The following is a 17,213-nucleotide window of genomic DNA, read 5'->3' as shown; positions in this document are numbered from 1 at the left end:
AACTCTTTAATAAGTAAGCTTGTATACAGTTTTTAATAAGAACAAATAAAGCCCCGAACCTTCCCAGTGACTTTGAGGCTGTAACTTAAGTTTAAAACAGATTCCTATGAGTTTTTCTCAGATTCCTGTAGTTTTTCACATCAATAATACCATGCAATTGTCATTGATATTCAGCATGTTGACCGCAGAGAGAAGGTCACAGTTTCCTCTGGTCATAAATCAAGGATTCATGGACACTCAACATTTTTTCCAATGCTTAGTAAAGGCTTACTACAGACGGCTTAGAATCCTGTTGGAGTTTTAATGAAAATATATTACGCCTCAACCCTAACTCCTCCTTGTTTTCACCATAGTATTTGTTTGTCATTGTCACCTTATTTATACCCTCCTTCTTGCTTCCTCCTCTCCCTGAGGAGAGACCTAGTTTCTGGTAACAGGCAGCTTTGGGGGAGGCTTATTCACGCATTTCCTTTCTCATCCCAGCTCCCAAAATACCTTTCTTCCATCACTGGATCCTTAAAAGGGATCAGAAGAGAAGTTTGTGACAAAGGTGGCATCATGCCTGAGCCGCCCAGACTTCCTGCTGCCTCTCACAACCCCTGAATTACAGAGGTGATAAAAGTGTTCATTCAAAGCACTTTTTAAAATTTTATTCTCACATTTTAACGAGCAGCAAATGATTGTATATTGCATGTTCCATATGCCACTACTTGGCCAAAACACAGCCATAGGAGAGATTGCATCTTCCTTTTTCAAGAGGTATTCTAGACCAACAATATGGTAGAGGCGCCAGTTTAGGGTTTTAGAAAATCTTCTGTGCCTTTACGCCCGTGCGGTCCTGTTTATCAGTGTTCTCAGGGGCCTGAAAAGTCATACAAAGCTAAGAGCTTTTATTGGGTTGGCCAGAAAGTAACATCTTACAGAAAAACCCAAATGAAGTTTCTGGCCAACCCAATACAAAGTCATGTAAAGGTCCTTGTAGAGTATGTCACTTCAGCACCATAAACCTGGCCTTTGTAGGATTCATTCAGTTAAAAACACTTGGAAGCATAACCTTTAAAAGAGAATGAAGATGAGAGCTATTGAGTAGGACAGATCTATTATCTTCATGTATTCTACACACATACATGTATGGATACGTATATATGTATTTCCTATTTTATACTTTTTAATATTATAAAATATTATGATTCTTGTTGCCTGTGAAAACAATGGTTTTTGAGTATTTTATTACATCCTGCTGTTTTATAAATGTAATCTGCATAGACTACACGAGCTTTTACTCACTTCTATTATTTTTACGTATTTTTAGTCTTTTAAGAAGGCCCAGAACATTTTTATGGTAGATTTTGGTTGTGTAGAGGCCACCTTTTAATGAGAGAACAGGAAGCAGCTCATGACATTAGTTTGTGCACTGTTATCATGAAGATTTTTTATTATGGAAGACCCATTTGAAAGTGACTTTTTTTTCTAATCCCAGTAAGAGAATATTTTAAGATTATTCTATTATAATTTGCCCCACAGACTACACTTAGACTGAGAAACTGTCAGTGATGGTGGCAAGAGGGAAATATAAAATCAGCAGGTGTGGAGTAGGGGCGTGACAATTAATTTAACAGAGAATGTACTCGTTTGCACCTTAAAAGGACTGGCAGGGGGAGTCTTAAGAATGACAGAGTCAGCCTCCATTCCTGAGTATGAATGATGCTAAAACTTTACATGTCTAAAGTGAATGGTTAAAGCAAGTCAATTAATTTTCACACAAAATAATCTATATTTTATTATCTCTAAAATATCTAGTGATCAATTTTAGAAAAATGCACAATTATTTGAATTATAAGAGGAAAACCTTTTTTCTTTTTTTTTTTTCTTTTTTTTTTTTGCGGTACACGGGCCTCTCACTCCCGCTGTGGAGCACAGGCTCCGGATGCGCAGGCCCAGTGGCCATGACCCACAGGCCCAGCCGCTCCGTGGCATGTGGGATCCTCCTGGACCGGGGCACGAACCCGTGTCCACTGCATCGGCAGGCGGACTCCCAACCACTGCGCCACCAGGAAAGCCCAAGAGGAAAACGTTTCAAAAGCAACACTCAAATGAAATGTCCCTGACATTGAGCATTAGACAAATCTTTTAGGAAATTTGAAGTCAGTCAGTTTGATGTTTACACAGAAGTCGTTTTCACCTAAATAGTATCTTATACGTTTGTGATTATGCTGTAGTCAGTTCTGCAGACAGTTCTGTAGAGCTGGGAATTCTGATAGAGAGTGGGGGAAGACAGGAAAGTAAAAAGTTTGTTTTGCTTTTTGCAAATGTGTCACTACCGTTTGTAGTTGTATTCCGTTAATGTTAAATAAAATCATGTGAAAATAGTACAGCAAGTAAACCTCCATATTTTTGTTTTAAGGATAAAACTGGTTTTACTAATGGTGGTTTCATATGTATGAGGCCTATTCTCTTCCTGTGTCTATCCATTTTCTCAAATGGTTTTGACTAGCAGTACATAGAAACTTAAGAACACCATAAATTTTGTACTAAGAAATTGTGGATTTAATAAGCACGAAATGTGATTTAAAAGGATGGGTTTCATGGAGATTTTTTTACCTTTTACCCAAATATCAGACCCTTGAATGTTCAACTTGACTTTTATGTGTTCTGAAGCTTTTAGGCTCTTCAGTTTACTAAACGATTTGCTTCTGAATACAGTCATCTCTCAGTAAACCAATTTTTGAATTATTGATTATTTATGAAACCATTTTAATCTTAGGTTAGATTTTCCGTCCCTCACCGTGGCCTTTTTTTTTTTTACTCTTTTTTTTTTCGGTACGTGGGCCTCTCACTGCTGTGGCCTCTCCCGTTGCGGAGCACAGGCTCCAGACGTGCAGGCTCAGCGGCCATGGCTCACGGGCCCAGCCGCTCCCCGGCATGTGGGATCCTCCCGGACTGGGGCACGAACCCGCGTCCCCTGCATCGGCAGGCGCACTCTCAACCACTGTGCCACCAGGGAAGCCCCTCACCATGGCCTTTTTGTTTGGACCCATTAGGAAGAGAAAACTGGTTGTAATGTCTGCCCAAGTAAACAAACAAGCTAAATGTGAATCTGATACACAGCAGAAAAAAAGGAAAGGCTCAACATACAAAGCATTATAAAATGAGATTGATTATTTGTGAAAGTCCTGTGCTCCCATGCCATCGGAATGACTGAAAGTTGGCTGTATTTAGAGACTATCATTAAATACTGTGCTTTGTGCTAACTTCCTTCAAAGTTTGAAATGACCTCCTTTGAATATTTAAAGAGAGACCAGAAAAATAATAATAATGAAAAGGAAGTGAAAGATCCTGCGGTTCTTCTGACATGATTGTTGCTTTATCTCTCCTGGAAGCTAAGCGAAGCCAGTCTGTCAGCAGCTGTGCCCACCTCTCTGAGGCTTTGCCCGCCACTAAAAGCGTCCCGCTTCTCCTCCACACCGTGAGCGCTCTCTTCCCTGGTCTATCTTACACCTCTTGCTCTCACAGGCTGTCAGGTACTGTAATGCTGTCTCATGTGGCACCCCCACGTCCCTGGGCTGCTCCCGCTCGCCTCTGCGCCTGGCTTCCTTTGTTAATTTCCCCACGTCACGCATGCCTACCTGGCCATTGCACTTTGCCTTTATTTTCAACGAATATCAATTGTTTCTATGCAGTTAAGATGCTTAGTAGCAATTGGATAGTCAGGCAGAATTTCTGTAACACCACTGGTCTTTGCATTCCCAGCTGAGCACGATAGTTTTTACGAGGGGAAAACAGTGATGCCTGCCTCGTGTGCCTTCGACAGGGAGCCCACAGAGAGGAGGGAAGTCTTCATAACATTCTGCAATACTTACGAGTGTGCCGATGTTAGCCTGTTTGCTGGGCCTCCCCCGCAAAATGAATAAACTGGAAAAATTCTGCAGGCTAGACTTCCTTGGAGTTAGTAAATCATGTAATAATTCATGTTTAAAGTAATGATCAGTTTATACAGATTCATACTGATTATTGAGCTTAGAGTCAAAAAAAAATGAAAAAAATGGCTAATTTCCAAAACAAAGAAATGTTATTCCTGGCCTTCAGCCAGTTGAAATTGAGTTTAGCTACCTGTTGTTTATATACAGAGCACTTTCTGGTTTATTAAGATGTTACAGCACCAGAAGAAATTTTTGGCGTGGACACCTCAACAAAAGGATTTACTTTGCTCTACTGTGAATAATTAGGTCTATGTGTACTTATTTTTCAATGATCCTAAAATGAACTGAATCTTCTTGCGAAAGCGGGAAATATTTCCGTGTTCTTTTTATTTTCCAAAAGATGGTATTATAGACTAGTACTTATTTAATACTGGAGATAGCTTACTTGTGGCTTTGAGTGGCACTAAATCATGTCATATTGTGGTTTAGCAAAGCAAAATTAGCTTCATTCCCCTGATGAGAATCTAAAATATCATATTATTTAATTTCTAGAATATGAGGGAAGACTAAGAACTGTGTTTCTCAGAAAGCTCTTTTTCCCTAGTAAATACTGAAGTTGGAAAATAGTAAGAATGGTACAGAAGAAGATGGCCACCAGTCAGTTAAATTACCGATGAGCATTAACTGCTTCATAATTTGGTTTTCCAAAAAATACTCCTGCCTGGAGATGATTAATAAAGTATTTAAAATACTTTGGCTTTCTATTTGGCTGATATACATCCATAAGGAACTTTTTGCATGGTGAAAAGTTTTCTTTTTTCACAACCCACTTTTTCCCATTTTGTTTAAGTTTCTTTAACTAGTTTGTCCAGAATGTGTTCTCACAAGAAATCTTTTCCTGTTAGTAATTTCATTTTGGAAGCTTTTTTCTCATTCATTATTATATTTTAGTTTACTCAGATTCTTGATTCCTATATTTACATACACAGAAGCAGAAGCAGAATATGATTTAGAGCAGGAGTTCTCAACTGGGGACGATTTGCCCCCCGGGGAACATGTGGCAATGTCCAGAGACATCTGTGGTTGTCACAGCTGGGGTCGTGCCACCGGCATCCAGTGGATGGATACTGCTAACCATCCTACAGTGGAGAAGACAGCCGCCACAGAGAACCGTCTGACCCAAAATACCAGTGATCTGAGGTTTGAGAGACCCCGACTTAGCGTGGCGTGAAGCAGGCCATGCTTGCTCCGTGCTTTCCGGCCTCTGCCATCCTCACTACCGGTTTTACAGCACAAAGGGTGAAGGGACCTAGCCCTATGGTGACTTTGAGGACGATCTGCTGATCTGTTTCCTCTGAAAACCACAGTCGCAAGCTCCTCCCTCATCTGAAGCCATTTCTTCTTTACCAGAAAAGTGAGCCACGGTCCCGTGTAACTGTCCTGTCAAGAGTCTGGGCCCAGAGTGATGCGCGTCAGTCCCCAGTCTGAGATTGTACATCTGCCACTGACTGGCACACGAGAGAATTAAACGTGTGCTCCAGTTTGAATTCTGGTGTTGGCGTATCTTGCTAACCTTTTGCTGAATACAGATGTAGTAGGCACACATCGCATGTGCATCATACACAGGCAATTTTAATGTTGACCTTCTGGACACACGTTCTTTACTAGAGGATGATTGCTAATTTTGTTTTCATTTAAGTTAACATTTCTTGGTTTTGTCCCTTGTCTATATGATTATTCAACCCACCAAAATTGTTTTAATAACTGAAACTACAGAGAGTTACTTACCTTCACCCACTGTGATGTCTTATTCTGATCCCTTTGGGGCTCTCTATTTGGTGGCAGCAGAACTTTGGGACAGTCACAACCACCTATATTCCGTTAATTAGTATGAATAGCTGCATAAGCGAACACGCGGGGGTGGAACTGGCAGTTTCAGTGATTTCCTTTTTTTCTCCTTTGTGGACACAATTCTTTCTAGCTGTTTTGCAATTTTACCTGCTTTTATGTTGGGACATTTATCGATCTGTAGCCCTTACAGGCCATGCAGACGGTAGATTTTATTTTACTTTGGGGGATATTGTAATAGTCGTAATTAGAGGATCAGTGATCTTCCCTCATTCCAAAAGAGGCTTCATGGGACCTGATTGAAAGTCTCACTCTGCGGCGTCTGCATCTGGTTCTCTGGCTTCCAGGTAGCGCTCAGTTATCAGGATGTGCTTGTGGGCAGGGTTCGGGCTGATTCACCTGTGGTCCTTGTGGGACACGTCAAGATGCTGAGTTGATTTATGTCTCTTGTGCTTTTCATAGGGTCAGCTTGGTTTGTGCCCAGTGCTTTAAAAGTTAGGAAATGGCACAATTAATTGTGCTTGTGCAACCTCATATGAGGGGTAAATGGAACCCAGAATTTTGGTGATTGAAGAAATGAGTCTCAGTATGTTTAATAAGATGGATTAAGGAAGGCTTAGATTAAAGAGTGAATTAAATTTCTTTTGAAAAGTAGTCAGATTCTTGAATAAATAGAAGTTTCTGAAGAGTTTACACACTTAATTTAATCATGCCAATTCTTCTCTCAGTGTGGGAAAAAATGAAATTAATCCTTATTCGATCATTTTTCTGGTGCTTTGAATGAGCTTTAGAAAGCAATGATTTAGTAATGGTGTTGGTGTTGTGTAACGTACACTATCAAGAAGCTAGAAAGTTGGTGCTTTCAGAGTTTGGGTTATTGCGTTAGCTCTGCTTGAGAGAAAGTAAATGATTCGGTGAATCTGACATAGAATTCAGCTCTTTGGAGTGATTCAAATTGTGTGATAGTCAAAACAGAGAATGCATTAGACCTCCCAAAATTTATAACGCAATTTTTATGTAACCTAGACTGTCCTTTTTATATTTTTCATATCAGATAATCCTCTACCTTGGTATTTGCATATCAGTGTTAAATGGTTTTAATCTGTTATGAAAGAGCATTTGCTACAGCTGATCCTGTAGAAGGGGTGCAGCCTTAACAAAAATAAAAAGCCAGCAGAGGGAGCTCGAGAACTGTTTAGAAAAGAAAGGAAAAAGGTATTAAGAAAATGTTTCTGATATTCATTTGTTCATCTATACAAAACAAATCTTGAGTATATACTTAGTACAAAGTATGAGAAAAGGCCAAAAAGTGTACATATGTATAACTTGTGGGATAAGGAGAATTTATATCCTTTTTTTCACACTCTGTCAACATAACAGCCAAGTATAGGGACAGCTCAGGGCACCGTCCCCACACAGCCTGACAGATCCCTGGACCCATGGTTCTCCCCTTCCCTCCCACTCTTCTCGGCGGTTCCCGTCCCACCTCTTCCCATGGTTTCTTCAGGCTTGGACTTCCTCCATCTGAGAAGGCCCTACCAACAGGTTTACAAAAACAGAGCATTAAAGCCACATCAGGCCAGCCTGTTGGGAAGGCAGACCAGCTGGCCATGGCAGGCTCTTCGTCTGTCTGTTGTCTGAGGACCAGTGGGGACACTCGAGTTTGGAAGCCGTGGTTCTGTGGCTCTGTTGCATCCCACCAGATGGCGTCATTCTTTATCTTGAAAATGATGCTGCCACTGTTGGCCCCGCTCTTATTTGTTTCTGCTCAGAGGCCAGAAACCAACATCTACCAGTTCTTGGCATCACGTTTAAGGGAATAAAACCCACTCTTCCCACTGTCCATAAAGACCAGCGGGTGCCAATTATCTTTTAGAGAAGTAGGAAGCTCTTGGGCTCCCTCTGCTGACCTGCTGACTGGGATTTACAAGCAGGTTCATTAACAAGTAGAAACCCTTCCCAGAAGGTGTCAGTATCTTGCATAACTAGAATAAACAATGAAAGAAGACAGTGGGAAGGATGGTCCGCGGGGTCATCTGGCTTCTGTTGCCCACTGCTGAGGAGCCTGGGAGTAGAGCCGAGGGGGCTGGTTTCTGCTCCGGGATGCTGGGCGGAGCGTCCCAGAGCACTTAGGATGTCCGGTGTTTCTCGTGGCTGTTCAGGAGCAGGGAAGAGCAGAGACAGCCTGGAAAGACGAGGCTGTAACGGGTCTGTCTGCTCCTGCCACCTTCCCTTACTCTGCTTGTCCCCTAAGCCCAGCTTCCCATCAGTATCTGAATGGAGAATGTGGCCCAGGACTTTGCATTATAAGCGAGGGATCACACACATCTCACGGTTTTGAGGCCTGGTAACTTGTATCAGTGTACTTAAAAATGGAGCTTTTATGTGGATAGTAAAAGTAAAAGCAGCAGTCCTTCGGTGAAATCCTCCGTGTTATATTCAGAACCTTCCTACATACACCTTCCTGGTTGGGGCCGACCAGCCCTTTGGATTGTGGCTCTGGTGAAAGGGTTACACAGAATGGGGGCACCTTGGGGGTAAGTTGCATTTCAGATGAGGAAGCAGGTGACACTTCCAGGTAAGGCTGAATTTTGATGAGTCCCTTTTTAAAAGGACTGAAACTTCAGCTAATGAAAATTTGGGGAAAATCTGGGTGTAGAGTGCCGTGACTGCACGGGGGAGTGTGGAGCCTGGGGTGCAGGCAGCGGTGGGGGTCACACGCAAGGACACGTGGCAAGTCCTACAGGAGGGGTGCCTGGGCGGCCTGGGGGAGGTCAGCCTCGAGGGGGGAGCTGCAGGGGCTGTGTGGGCGGGGCCTGCTCAAGACTAAAGTGAGGGAGAGCTCCTGGTGGGGGATCAAGCCTGTGGGGTGACCTCTAGGGGCCCTGGAGTGCAAGCCTGACGGACAGTGATGGGGGCCTGGGGCCTCTGCAGGAGGAGTGGCGCGGTCGCATCTCTCTTGTAGCGGGACCTCTCTGAGGCCACAAGTTAGGAGTCTGATGGTAATGCCAGAGCAGAGGGATGCTAGAACCCCAGAGCTGCAGAGAGGTGATGGGGTGACTTTTCAGCACCTTGGGTTGTCTTTGGAGATTAAAATGAACCGTGAAGTTTAGAAATGAGCTCGGAGGGACTTCCCTTCTTTAGGGGAATATGGTTCATAGATATCCTAGCTGGGATCACCCAGTGGTCAGTGCTCAGCTGTGGTTTTCTATTTTATGACATATATTTATTGATTCTCTAAAAACACCAATGGGTCGTTTTTGTACTTTAGTGATTAATTCAACCTTGCATTTGGTGAAATGTCATTAAATAATTACAGTATTTTATTTTAGACAGTTGTACATTTATCTCTTAAAAAGAATAATCAAGTTGAAATTCCCATTTCTTTTTATCTTCCTTTAGGGTGTGTGTGTGTGTGTGTGTGTGTGTGTGTGTGTGTGTGTGTGTGTGTGTGTGTGTGTGTGTGTGTGTGTGTGTGTGTGTGTGCGCGCGTGATGTCCCACTCTTGCACATGTAAGTGACCTTCCCTCGCATCTCCCGGCTCCCTCTTCCCTTGACATGCCTGTCCCTGAAACGCCAATGACTTTCACAGTTCTCAACCATTCTGCTCGCTCTCCCTTCTTGTTTTCTTCACTTTGATTGAAAGAAAATGTTTTGTAGAACTGAAAAAGCAGATGTACACTTGGAGTGGAATATTACTGTTAACAAGTGTAGAAAACTTTATGTTGTGAAAGACAATGATCTTACTGCACAATTTTTGTGGAAAAAAATAGTATCTAAAACTATGATTTTGAGAATCAGTTGTTTTAAGTAGTGAAATTATTTTTTAAAATCTTGAAATACATCCCTGCATGTTCTGTGTCAATGCCCACAGAAGTGGAAGAATGCCCGCAGCCGGAAAATGCAGCTGCAGCCGAATCCGGCCCCCTGGCAGCAGCCGAGCAGCAGCCAATGGTTCGGAGCAGCAGCAGCCCTGACGTCACGGAGCCACTGTGCTCAGAGGCCCCTCCGGGTACCAGCAGCTTCCCTTACTCACACGGGACCGTAGATTCTGGCCGGGAAGGGGCTGCATGTCGTGTGGCTTTCTACATTTATCCTAACTCTACTCTATTTATTTCAAGGGAATTTATAAGTTGATTTGCAAGGATGTGATTTCTGGCAATGAAATATTTTAACTGCTTATTTTAATCTATCCAAATTGTGTGTGTGTGTGTGTGTGTGTGTGTGTGTGTGTGTGTACTTTTTTCAAGTGTGGCATGTTTGAGGACTAGAAAAAAGTCCAGAGTGGCTGGAGTGGGCGGGAGGTAGAGAATGTTCACCACGGGTGAGGGAGGGCAGCAAGTTAGGGCGGAGGCAGGGAGGAGAGGTGTGAGGGGTGAGGAAAGGGCTGCGAAGAGAAACGTCGACAGTGAGAATGGAAGGCTGACCAGACTCGTGAAGGAGTTTATTAGCAGTGTGCAGAGTCTGCCGAGGTTGAAGATGATAACTTGTAATAGCATTAACCCACACAGTTTCTCCAACAGCTTTTAGCAGCAACTGGTGTGGAGGGCAAAGAGGCAGATGGTTAGACCTGTAAACAGTGACTAATGTATTTTACAGTGAAAGCACATGTTTAAACGTATCTTGCAACAGTGAACACGCTTATTTAGTTTCACGGGTTAGAGAAGAAATCAACCCAGCCATCCCCTAGTCCTTAAAGTCAGCGTCATGCCAGCCTCATCAAATGCGTAGGAAGTATCCCCTCTTAGAAATCCTCTTGAAATAAGAAAATACGGTAAAAATAATTTGAGAAATGTATTATCTGAAAGACTTTCTCTTCTCCAAAAGTTTTTGTGTAAGATCATTATGACTTTTTTTCCCCCTTAAATACTTGGTAGAATCCATCAGTTGCTTGGAGTTTTCTTCTAGGAAGATTTTAAAGTACTATTCAAATTTTTAAATCACTGTAAGACTATTCATATTTTCTTTTTCCTGTTTTCTTTTGGATAAGTTGTGTTTTTTTTCCTAGGAATTTGTTCAATTCATGTAATTTTTTTTCAAATTTATTGGCCCCAGACTACTCATAGAATGTGATCTTTTAAATTACCTTTTGCAGGCTTGGTGGTGATATTCCCTTTTTTATTACTGACACTGGTTATTTCTCTCGCCAGCAACGCTGAGCCACCTCACTGCTTCCTTTCCCCTTCAGCTTGCCTGGCTGACTCAGGCAGCTCTTGTCTGAGACCCCTTCCCCGAGGCTCCGGGACAGGCCTTGTTGCCTGCCCCCTGGGTAACGTAACCCAAGACAGTGAAGCTGTCTGTGCGTCAGAGACCAGGTCTATGGAGCAGACGTGATCCATAGGCTACCAGTGTGCTGGGCCCAGATCTCTCTCTTTTGTATATCTTAGGATACTTAAATTTAATAATTACCTACGTATAAAAACCTTTTCCAGTTTTACCATCTGAAGTATTCCTGCTGTTGATTCCCCCCTCTCCCAAATCTCTAGGTCAAAAGGTAGAAAATGCACAGAATGCGAGTTCTTCAGAGCCCAGGCCTGTTCAGGAGAACAAAGGACATGAGAAGAAAGAACATGAAGGAATAACAGTAAGATCTTTTCAGAATATATCCATTTGTCATTAAAAATAAACATACAAATTATTGGCACAATACATAAATTTATTAGTGGTGTGATGCTATCTTTTAACACATTTGGATGTGTTTTAGGGCCAAATGACCTTGAGGCCTTTTAAAGCCTTGCCTACTTTCTATGTAAAATTACAGTCAAATTACAAAAATAGGGAAAAAATAAACATGAAAACAGAATTTACCATCTGGTCTGTATGTGCCCTTTCTATTTTTAAGGAGCATCCTTACCTTCAAACAAACGTTCACATTCCCTATTCCTGATATCACTTTAGGTTGTAGCCTCCACCTGACACGAGTTCCTAGATAAGTGAGATGCTGCAAAGATCTGTTACAGTTTCTTTTTTTTTTTAATCTAAAATAGCATTTATTATTTTTTTAAAACACAACTTTAAAGTATAAAGAAGAAAATTAGAAAGTAACCCTAACTCATTCATGCAGATAATTCCTATTTATTCATTTTCTAAAATTAGTATATATGAATAGAAAACTCAGATATCACTGAAAGGTACAAAATAAACAAAGAAAGTCTCTCCCTACTCTGCCCTGCCTGGAAGCTAATGAGTGTTAAATTTCCTCTGTCTTCATTTCTGTAAAGGACATATACCAGTTTGCACATTCCATATGCAATGTATATTATATGTGTATATTTCAATAATCAGATAAACACCCAGAGGCTCACCACCAGCTTAGGAACTAGAATATCTGCAGTGTTGTTGCCGTGGCCTGTGGGCTTCATCCTGGTCCCTCAGAGAGCAGCTTTCTGTTGGCTTTGTGTTTATCGTGTCCTTGCTTTGCTCTATAGTTTTGCGCAAAATGTGTGTATCTCCAAACAATATGTCCTTTAGTTTTCCTTATTTTTAAACTTTACAAAAGTGGTATTATTGCTTTGTTCACTCATTATTATGTATTTCTAAGTCCACATTGCAGCACGTAGCCCTAGTTCATTGCTTTCTTTGCTGTATGATACTCCACTGGGAATAGACCACAGCCTACTTTCCCATTCTCTTGTTGACAGACATTTAGATTGTTTCACTTTTTTTTTAAAATGAAAAATGAAGCTATGTACATTCTTCATCAAGAATGTGAGTGGAATTGATGAGTCACAGAGCAGCATAATGTTGTTCTTTACAAAAGAATGTGTCTTTTTCCAAAGTGAAAGTTGTACCACTTATGTACCAGCGGTGTGTAGAGTTACCATTCATCCACATTCTTGTCAACACTTACTATTGTCAGATTTTAAATCTTTTGAGTCAGGTGGGTGGAAATGGGATCTCATTTTATTTTGCATTTCTCAAATTACTAATAAAGTTTAAAATCTTTCCTTATGTTGATTGGCCGTATGTCTTTCATCTGTTGAATGCCTACTGATGTCTTTTCCATTTTCCTATTGACTTCTTTGTCTTTTTCTCTTTTATTTGTACTAATTCTTTATATAATCTGAATACTGATCCTATGTTGGTTATGTTTCTGGCAGATATCTTCTTCCAGTGTCTGGCATATATTTTCACTTTCTCTATGTTGTCTTTTGATGAACAGAAGTTCTTAATTTTGATATTCTTGGTTATCATTTTTGTGGTTATGTTTTATGAAAACTTTAGAATATCAACTGCACAGGGATAAAAGTATTTACCTTGTATTTATAAGTGTTTCAGTTTTGCTTTATACATTTAAGTCTTTCAGCTACCTAGAGTTGATATTTATGGAGTGAGGTGGGGATCCAATTTCATTTTTCTTTCCCCACATGTATATCCACTTCTGGGTCCCATATATTGAATTCATTTTTCCTTTATTAATCTGAATGCTACCTTTTTCTCATATATACTGCTTCCCAGATGTGTAAGGCTTTATTTTGGTGCTTCTTGAATCATTGGTTTCTTTGTCTCTCTGTCTTAATTACCATAGTCCCCCCACTTCCTTCTTCCTTCCTCCCACCCCTTCTAATGGAAGCTATTTTTCTACTATCTTTTGTCTTTCATTGTTGCTGTTGAGAGGTCTTCTGTTCATCTTGTCTATTTGTTGTTCCTTGTTGTTCTTCCTCCTTGTCCTTTAGTTTCACCACAGTATATTTAGGTGCATTTTCTTTTGGTCTATACGTTTGTCCTGTTTTGGATATGGTATATGTGACATGTGTCTTTGAATACTTGTTCTTCCATTGCTTCTGGAAAATTCTTGGTAACCATTTCTTCAAATATTGCCTCTTTTTTGTTCTCTCTGGCTCTTTCCTTCTGGAATTCTGGGTAGAAATATATTTAGACCTTCTCATTCTGTCTTCCATGTCTCTCAAGCCCCCTTTCATATTTTCCATTCTCCTTGGCTATGTGGGTGCATTCTGGGTAGTTCATCAGATCTTCACTCAGTTCAATAATTCTCTCCTTACTCATAAATAGTCTGCTGTTTAATACTTTCATTCAGTATTTTGGTTCAACACTTATACCTTTTGCTTCTGCAAGTTGAGGTTAATTCTTTTCAAGTATATCTTGCAGTCTCTCATAATCTCTTGTCGCTTGCTCATTTTTGTGATTGCCATCTTTTATTCCTTTAAAATAATCACAGATTATTTTATTCTAAATTCTAAACTCTTTATCATTATCTGAAATCAGCCTGATATTTGTTGTTTCTGAGACTCTTGTGCGTGGTGGTTTATTTATTTCCCTTGCTGTTTGGTGATCTTTGATTGTGAGTTCCCACCTGGCTCATCTGAATCTACAGAAACCCTGGGTATCTGAAGTGATGAAGTTCACCAGGGCAACATTTTCATTTGTTTCCTCCAGGAAACAGGGAGTGCTATTGATCCTGGACTCTTGGTCCTTTTGCCACAGGGAGTGGAAACATGAGATTTACCCCTAAAGTAGCCGCATTTCACTGCCCTGGTTTCAGTTTGCTTTGTGGGGTAGGGAGAGGGTGTGGATCACTTGGAGGTTTATTTTACTTCCTGTGAGACCCAAATTTTTATGTAGGTTCTAGTTCTGTAGTGGGAGGATATTTCATCTCTCAGAGAATCAGAAGCAGAAGAGCCCACATTCTGCTTTTCAATTAAGGAAGTATCCTGGGTATATTTCCACTGTCATATTAGACCTATATTATCCTTCCTTAAGGCTGAGTAATATTTTTTTCATATACTGTTAATCTTCTAAATATCTTATTTATGACCTACTTCTGTGTTTTAGCTTAATAATTATTCTGTCCTTTAATTATACATCTTAGTCCCCCCTTTTCATGTGTTTGCTTGTTTAATATTCATTCCTTTAGTTGGCTCATTGAATCCCATGTTTTTTGTATACTCTGAACTGGAGGGCCTTAAATATATATCTTCATTTTTGGCTGTATCCTCCATCTCACCAGCCGTGGATTTTTATTGCACACTTATAGCACATTCTCTTTAGATATTCAGCCCAAAGATGAAAATTAAAATATCAGAAACTTTCTCAAGTTCCTCTATCCATTGTCTGTCCATCCGTCCGTCCTCCCTCCCTTCCTTTCTCCCTCCCTCCCTCCCTCTCTCCCTTCTTTCCTTCTTTCCTTCATCACCATCATTCTCATGGTCCCCTAGATTCATATCCTTTTGTGATTAAACTTCCACTCCCATGTACAACTCTTATATAAGCTCTCATATAAGCTCTTGACTGTCATTCTGCAGCATTTTTAAATTTATCTTTTCTTCTCCTTTTCTACCATCAAAAGCCTTATCTCCTCACTCCTGAGTCACTGTAACAGTTCCATAGCAACTTCTTAACTCTGTCCTGCAGATAGCTACTCGACTTAACCTTTCTCGTTTTGTTTTTAATCACAATAAGCTATTGTCTGGAACAGACAGTTGCTCATTTTGTCAATACTGGGTTGAAATTCCTAAGCCTGATGTTGGCAGCCCCCTGGCAGCTGCCTCTTGTAGAAGGTGGTCGCATTTTCTTCCTACCATTTTCACCTGACTGCCCTGCATGGCCTGCTATAATCGGCTTCTTTTCCTGCACATAGAACTTGCTGATTCCTCAGTGCTTCCTGCCCTGAGTCCCCTCCTGCCTTCTCTCTACCACCTCATGTCTGTTGCTTCTTGAACAGCTACTGTCACTGTGAGCCGATCAAGGTAATGCTTTATTCTGCAAACCTTTTAGAGAGAGTTGACTCGCATATTTTGCTACTCTGCATTGTAACCGTTTTGTGTAATTTGTGTATGTTTTGTCTTTCCAAGCCAGTTATGTAAATTTTAGAGGATGCGAATTGCCTCACAGTGTTCTAGTCCCCTGTTTTTAAACCACGGTCCAGTGCTGAGCGGTGCTCAGGAAAGCCTGCTGCACACGTAACAAGGGAAGCACTGAATGACCTTTGGGAGTCTGGGTGGAGTTTCTGCCTTCCCTGCCAGCACCCTGGCCATCCACGGGGACTTAGGCTTCCTGGAGGATTGTATCCGTTATCCATGTGTGCCAGAGCAGAGGTACAAGTAGAATTTCAAAATAAACGATTTCCATATAACTTGGCACCCCTCCTCAGTAGACCATTTTAATTGGATGTCAACTGAGAAAGTAGAAGCCTTAAATTTCAGATCTTGTGTAATTTATAATTCAGTTATGGTAATTTGTGAACCCGTATCCTTCCAATGCAAAACGTCATTCAGTTTTTTTGTTGCCCGTTATTATTGTTTGTTTCTTTTTCTTTAGAAATGTGGACTAGAAACTTACCGGTCTTATAAAAATGAAAACTTCCCTGTACCAAATGCAATATTTCTTTCTGTCTGAAGATCTCAGTACGAAGAAGCAGCAGCCCCGCTGAATTGGATTTGAAAGATGATTTGCAGCAGACGCAAGGGAGATACAGGGGGAGACAGAAGAGTGAGTGCCAGCAAATGTGGTCTGTGTTCCTCCAGCTTTGGCGAGGCTGCATTTTGTTCCCTTTTGACTTTCTAACTCGAATGATATCTTGTCATCTGAAGGCACGTGGTTGTGAAATGGGACATCTTTATTCCTGGGATCCCAGGATTGATGGGTGGTTAGTGTGCACATACAGTTGAATAGATCCAGTCAGTTACCTATACCTTCGAGGCCTGTCTTTCCAGCCCTGGGACTTTCTCCAGGTGAGAAGCACAACCAAGGTTGATGTCTGGGTGAGCAGACAGACCCAGAAGGAAAAACAGCCTTCCCCAGAAAGTTTCCCCAGGTTAGGAGCAAAAGCTTCAGAAGTACCTTGAAGTCAACGGCATAAGTATTTAAAAAATAAAATCTGACTGGGATGCTGAGATGTACCATCACATACTGTGAAATGCAGTCCCTGATACTCCGCTTCCCTGAGGTCCACTGCCAGGGCCCCTCCTTCCTGGCGGATCCTGGTGGAGGGCGGAGCAGGGCCTCTTAGGCTCCACCTTCTAGAGTCCTGGGGCAGTCAAAGTTAGGGACCTAGCAGGTTGGGGACTGGGACAGCTGTCAGTTCTCTGCAGGTGAAGAGCGGACAGCAGATTAGAAGCGGCAGGGCTGGGGGACTGTCAGCGGCAGATCGAAACGCAGCCGGCAGAGCTGCAGGCAGAGAGGGCGGACACCCCGAGTCCTTGTGGAGCAGACGGGATTTGGGGGGCAGGCTGGCTGGGTCTGTTCTGCGTCAGACTGAATAGTCCTGGGAGGCTTCACAGCCTTTGAAAGCATCCTTGTATCATGACAAATTAGAACTTTTTAGTGTTTAAAGGGGAGAGTATTGAAGAAAACCTTTTGTGTGGGACACCTCATCCCCCGGTAATCCTGGGTGATTCACCCCAGGTTCAAGTCTAGACATCAGGCACGAGGTGGAAGGCATCCTCGGGCTCTTCAGCCTGCCAGCATAAACTCGCTTCTGTGGTG

General features: G+C 41.7%; 1 protein-coding gene across 2 annotated transcripts in view; it reads left to right on the top strand.

Annotated features, from left to right (window-relative positions):
* The window catches only part of RALGAPA2 (Ral GTPase activating protein catalytic subunit alpha 2), a 281,459-nt gene that overhangs the window by 100,436 nt on the left and 163,810 nt on the right, over nucleotides 1-17,213 (top strand). The window contains exons 17-19 of one of the 2 annotated variants that reach the window (XM_082670095.1): nucleotides 9,643-9,780; nucleotides 11,255-11,352; nucleotides 16,127-16,217. In XM_082670095.1, the coding sequence (XP_082526221.1) occupies nucleotides 9,643-9,780; nucleotides 11,255-11,352; nucleotides 16,127-16,217 (327 nt within the window). The remainder of the gene's footprint in view (nucleotides 1-9,642; nucleotides 9,781-11,254; nucleotides 11,353-16,126; nucleotides 16,218-17,213) is intronic. The other variant, XM_082670096.1, reaches the window with a different exon arrangement.

The sequence above is a fragment of the Grampus griseus genome, assembly GCF_964374135.1.
Source record: "Grampus griseus genome assembly, chromosome: 14".
Lineage (NCBI taxonomy): Eukaryota > Metazoa > Chordata > Mammalia > Artiodactyla > Delphinidae > Grampus > Grampus griseus.
The sequence above is the reverse complement of the archived record's forward strand: the minus strand, read 5'-3'. Positions and strand labels throughout refer to the sequence as shown.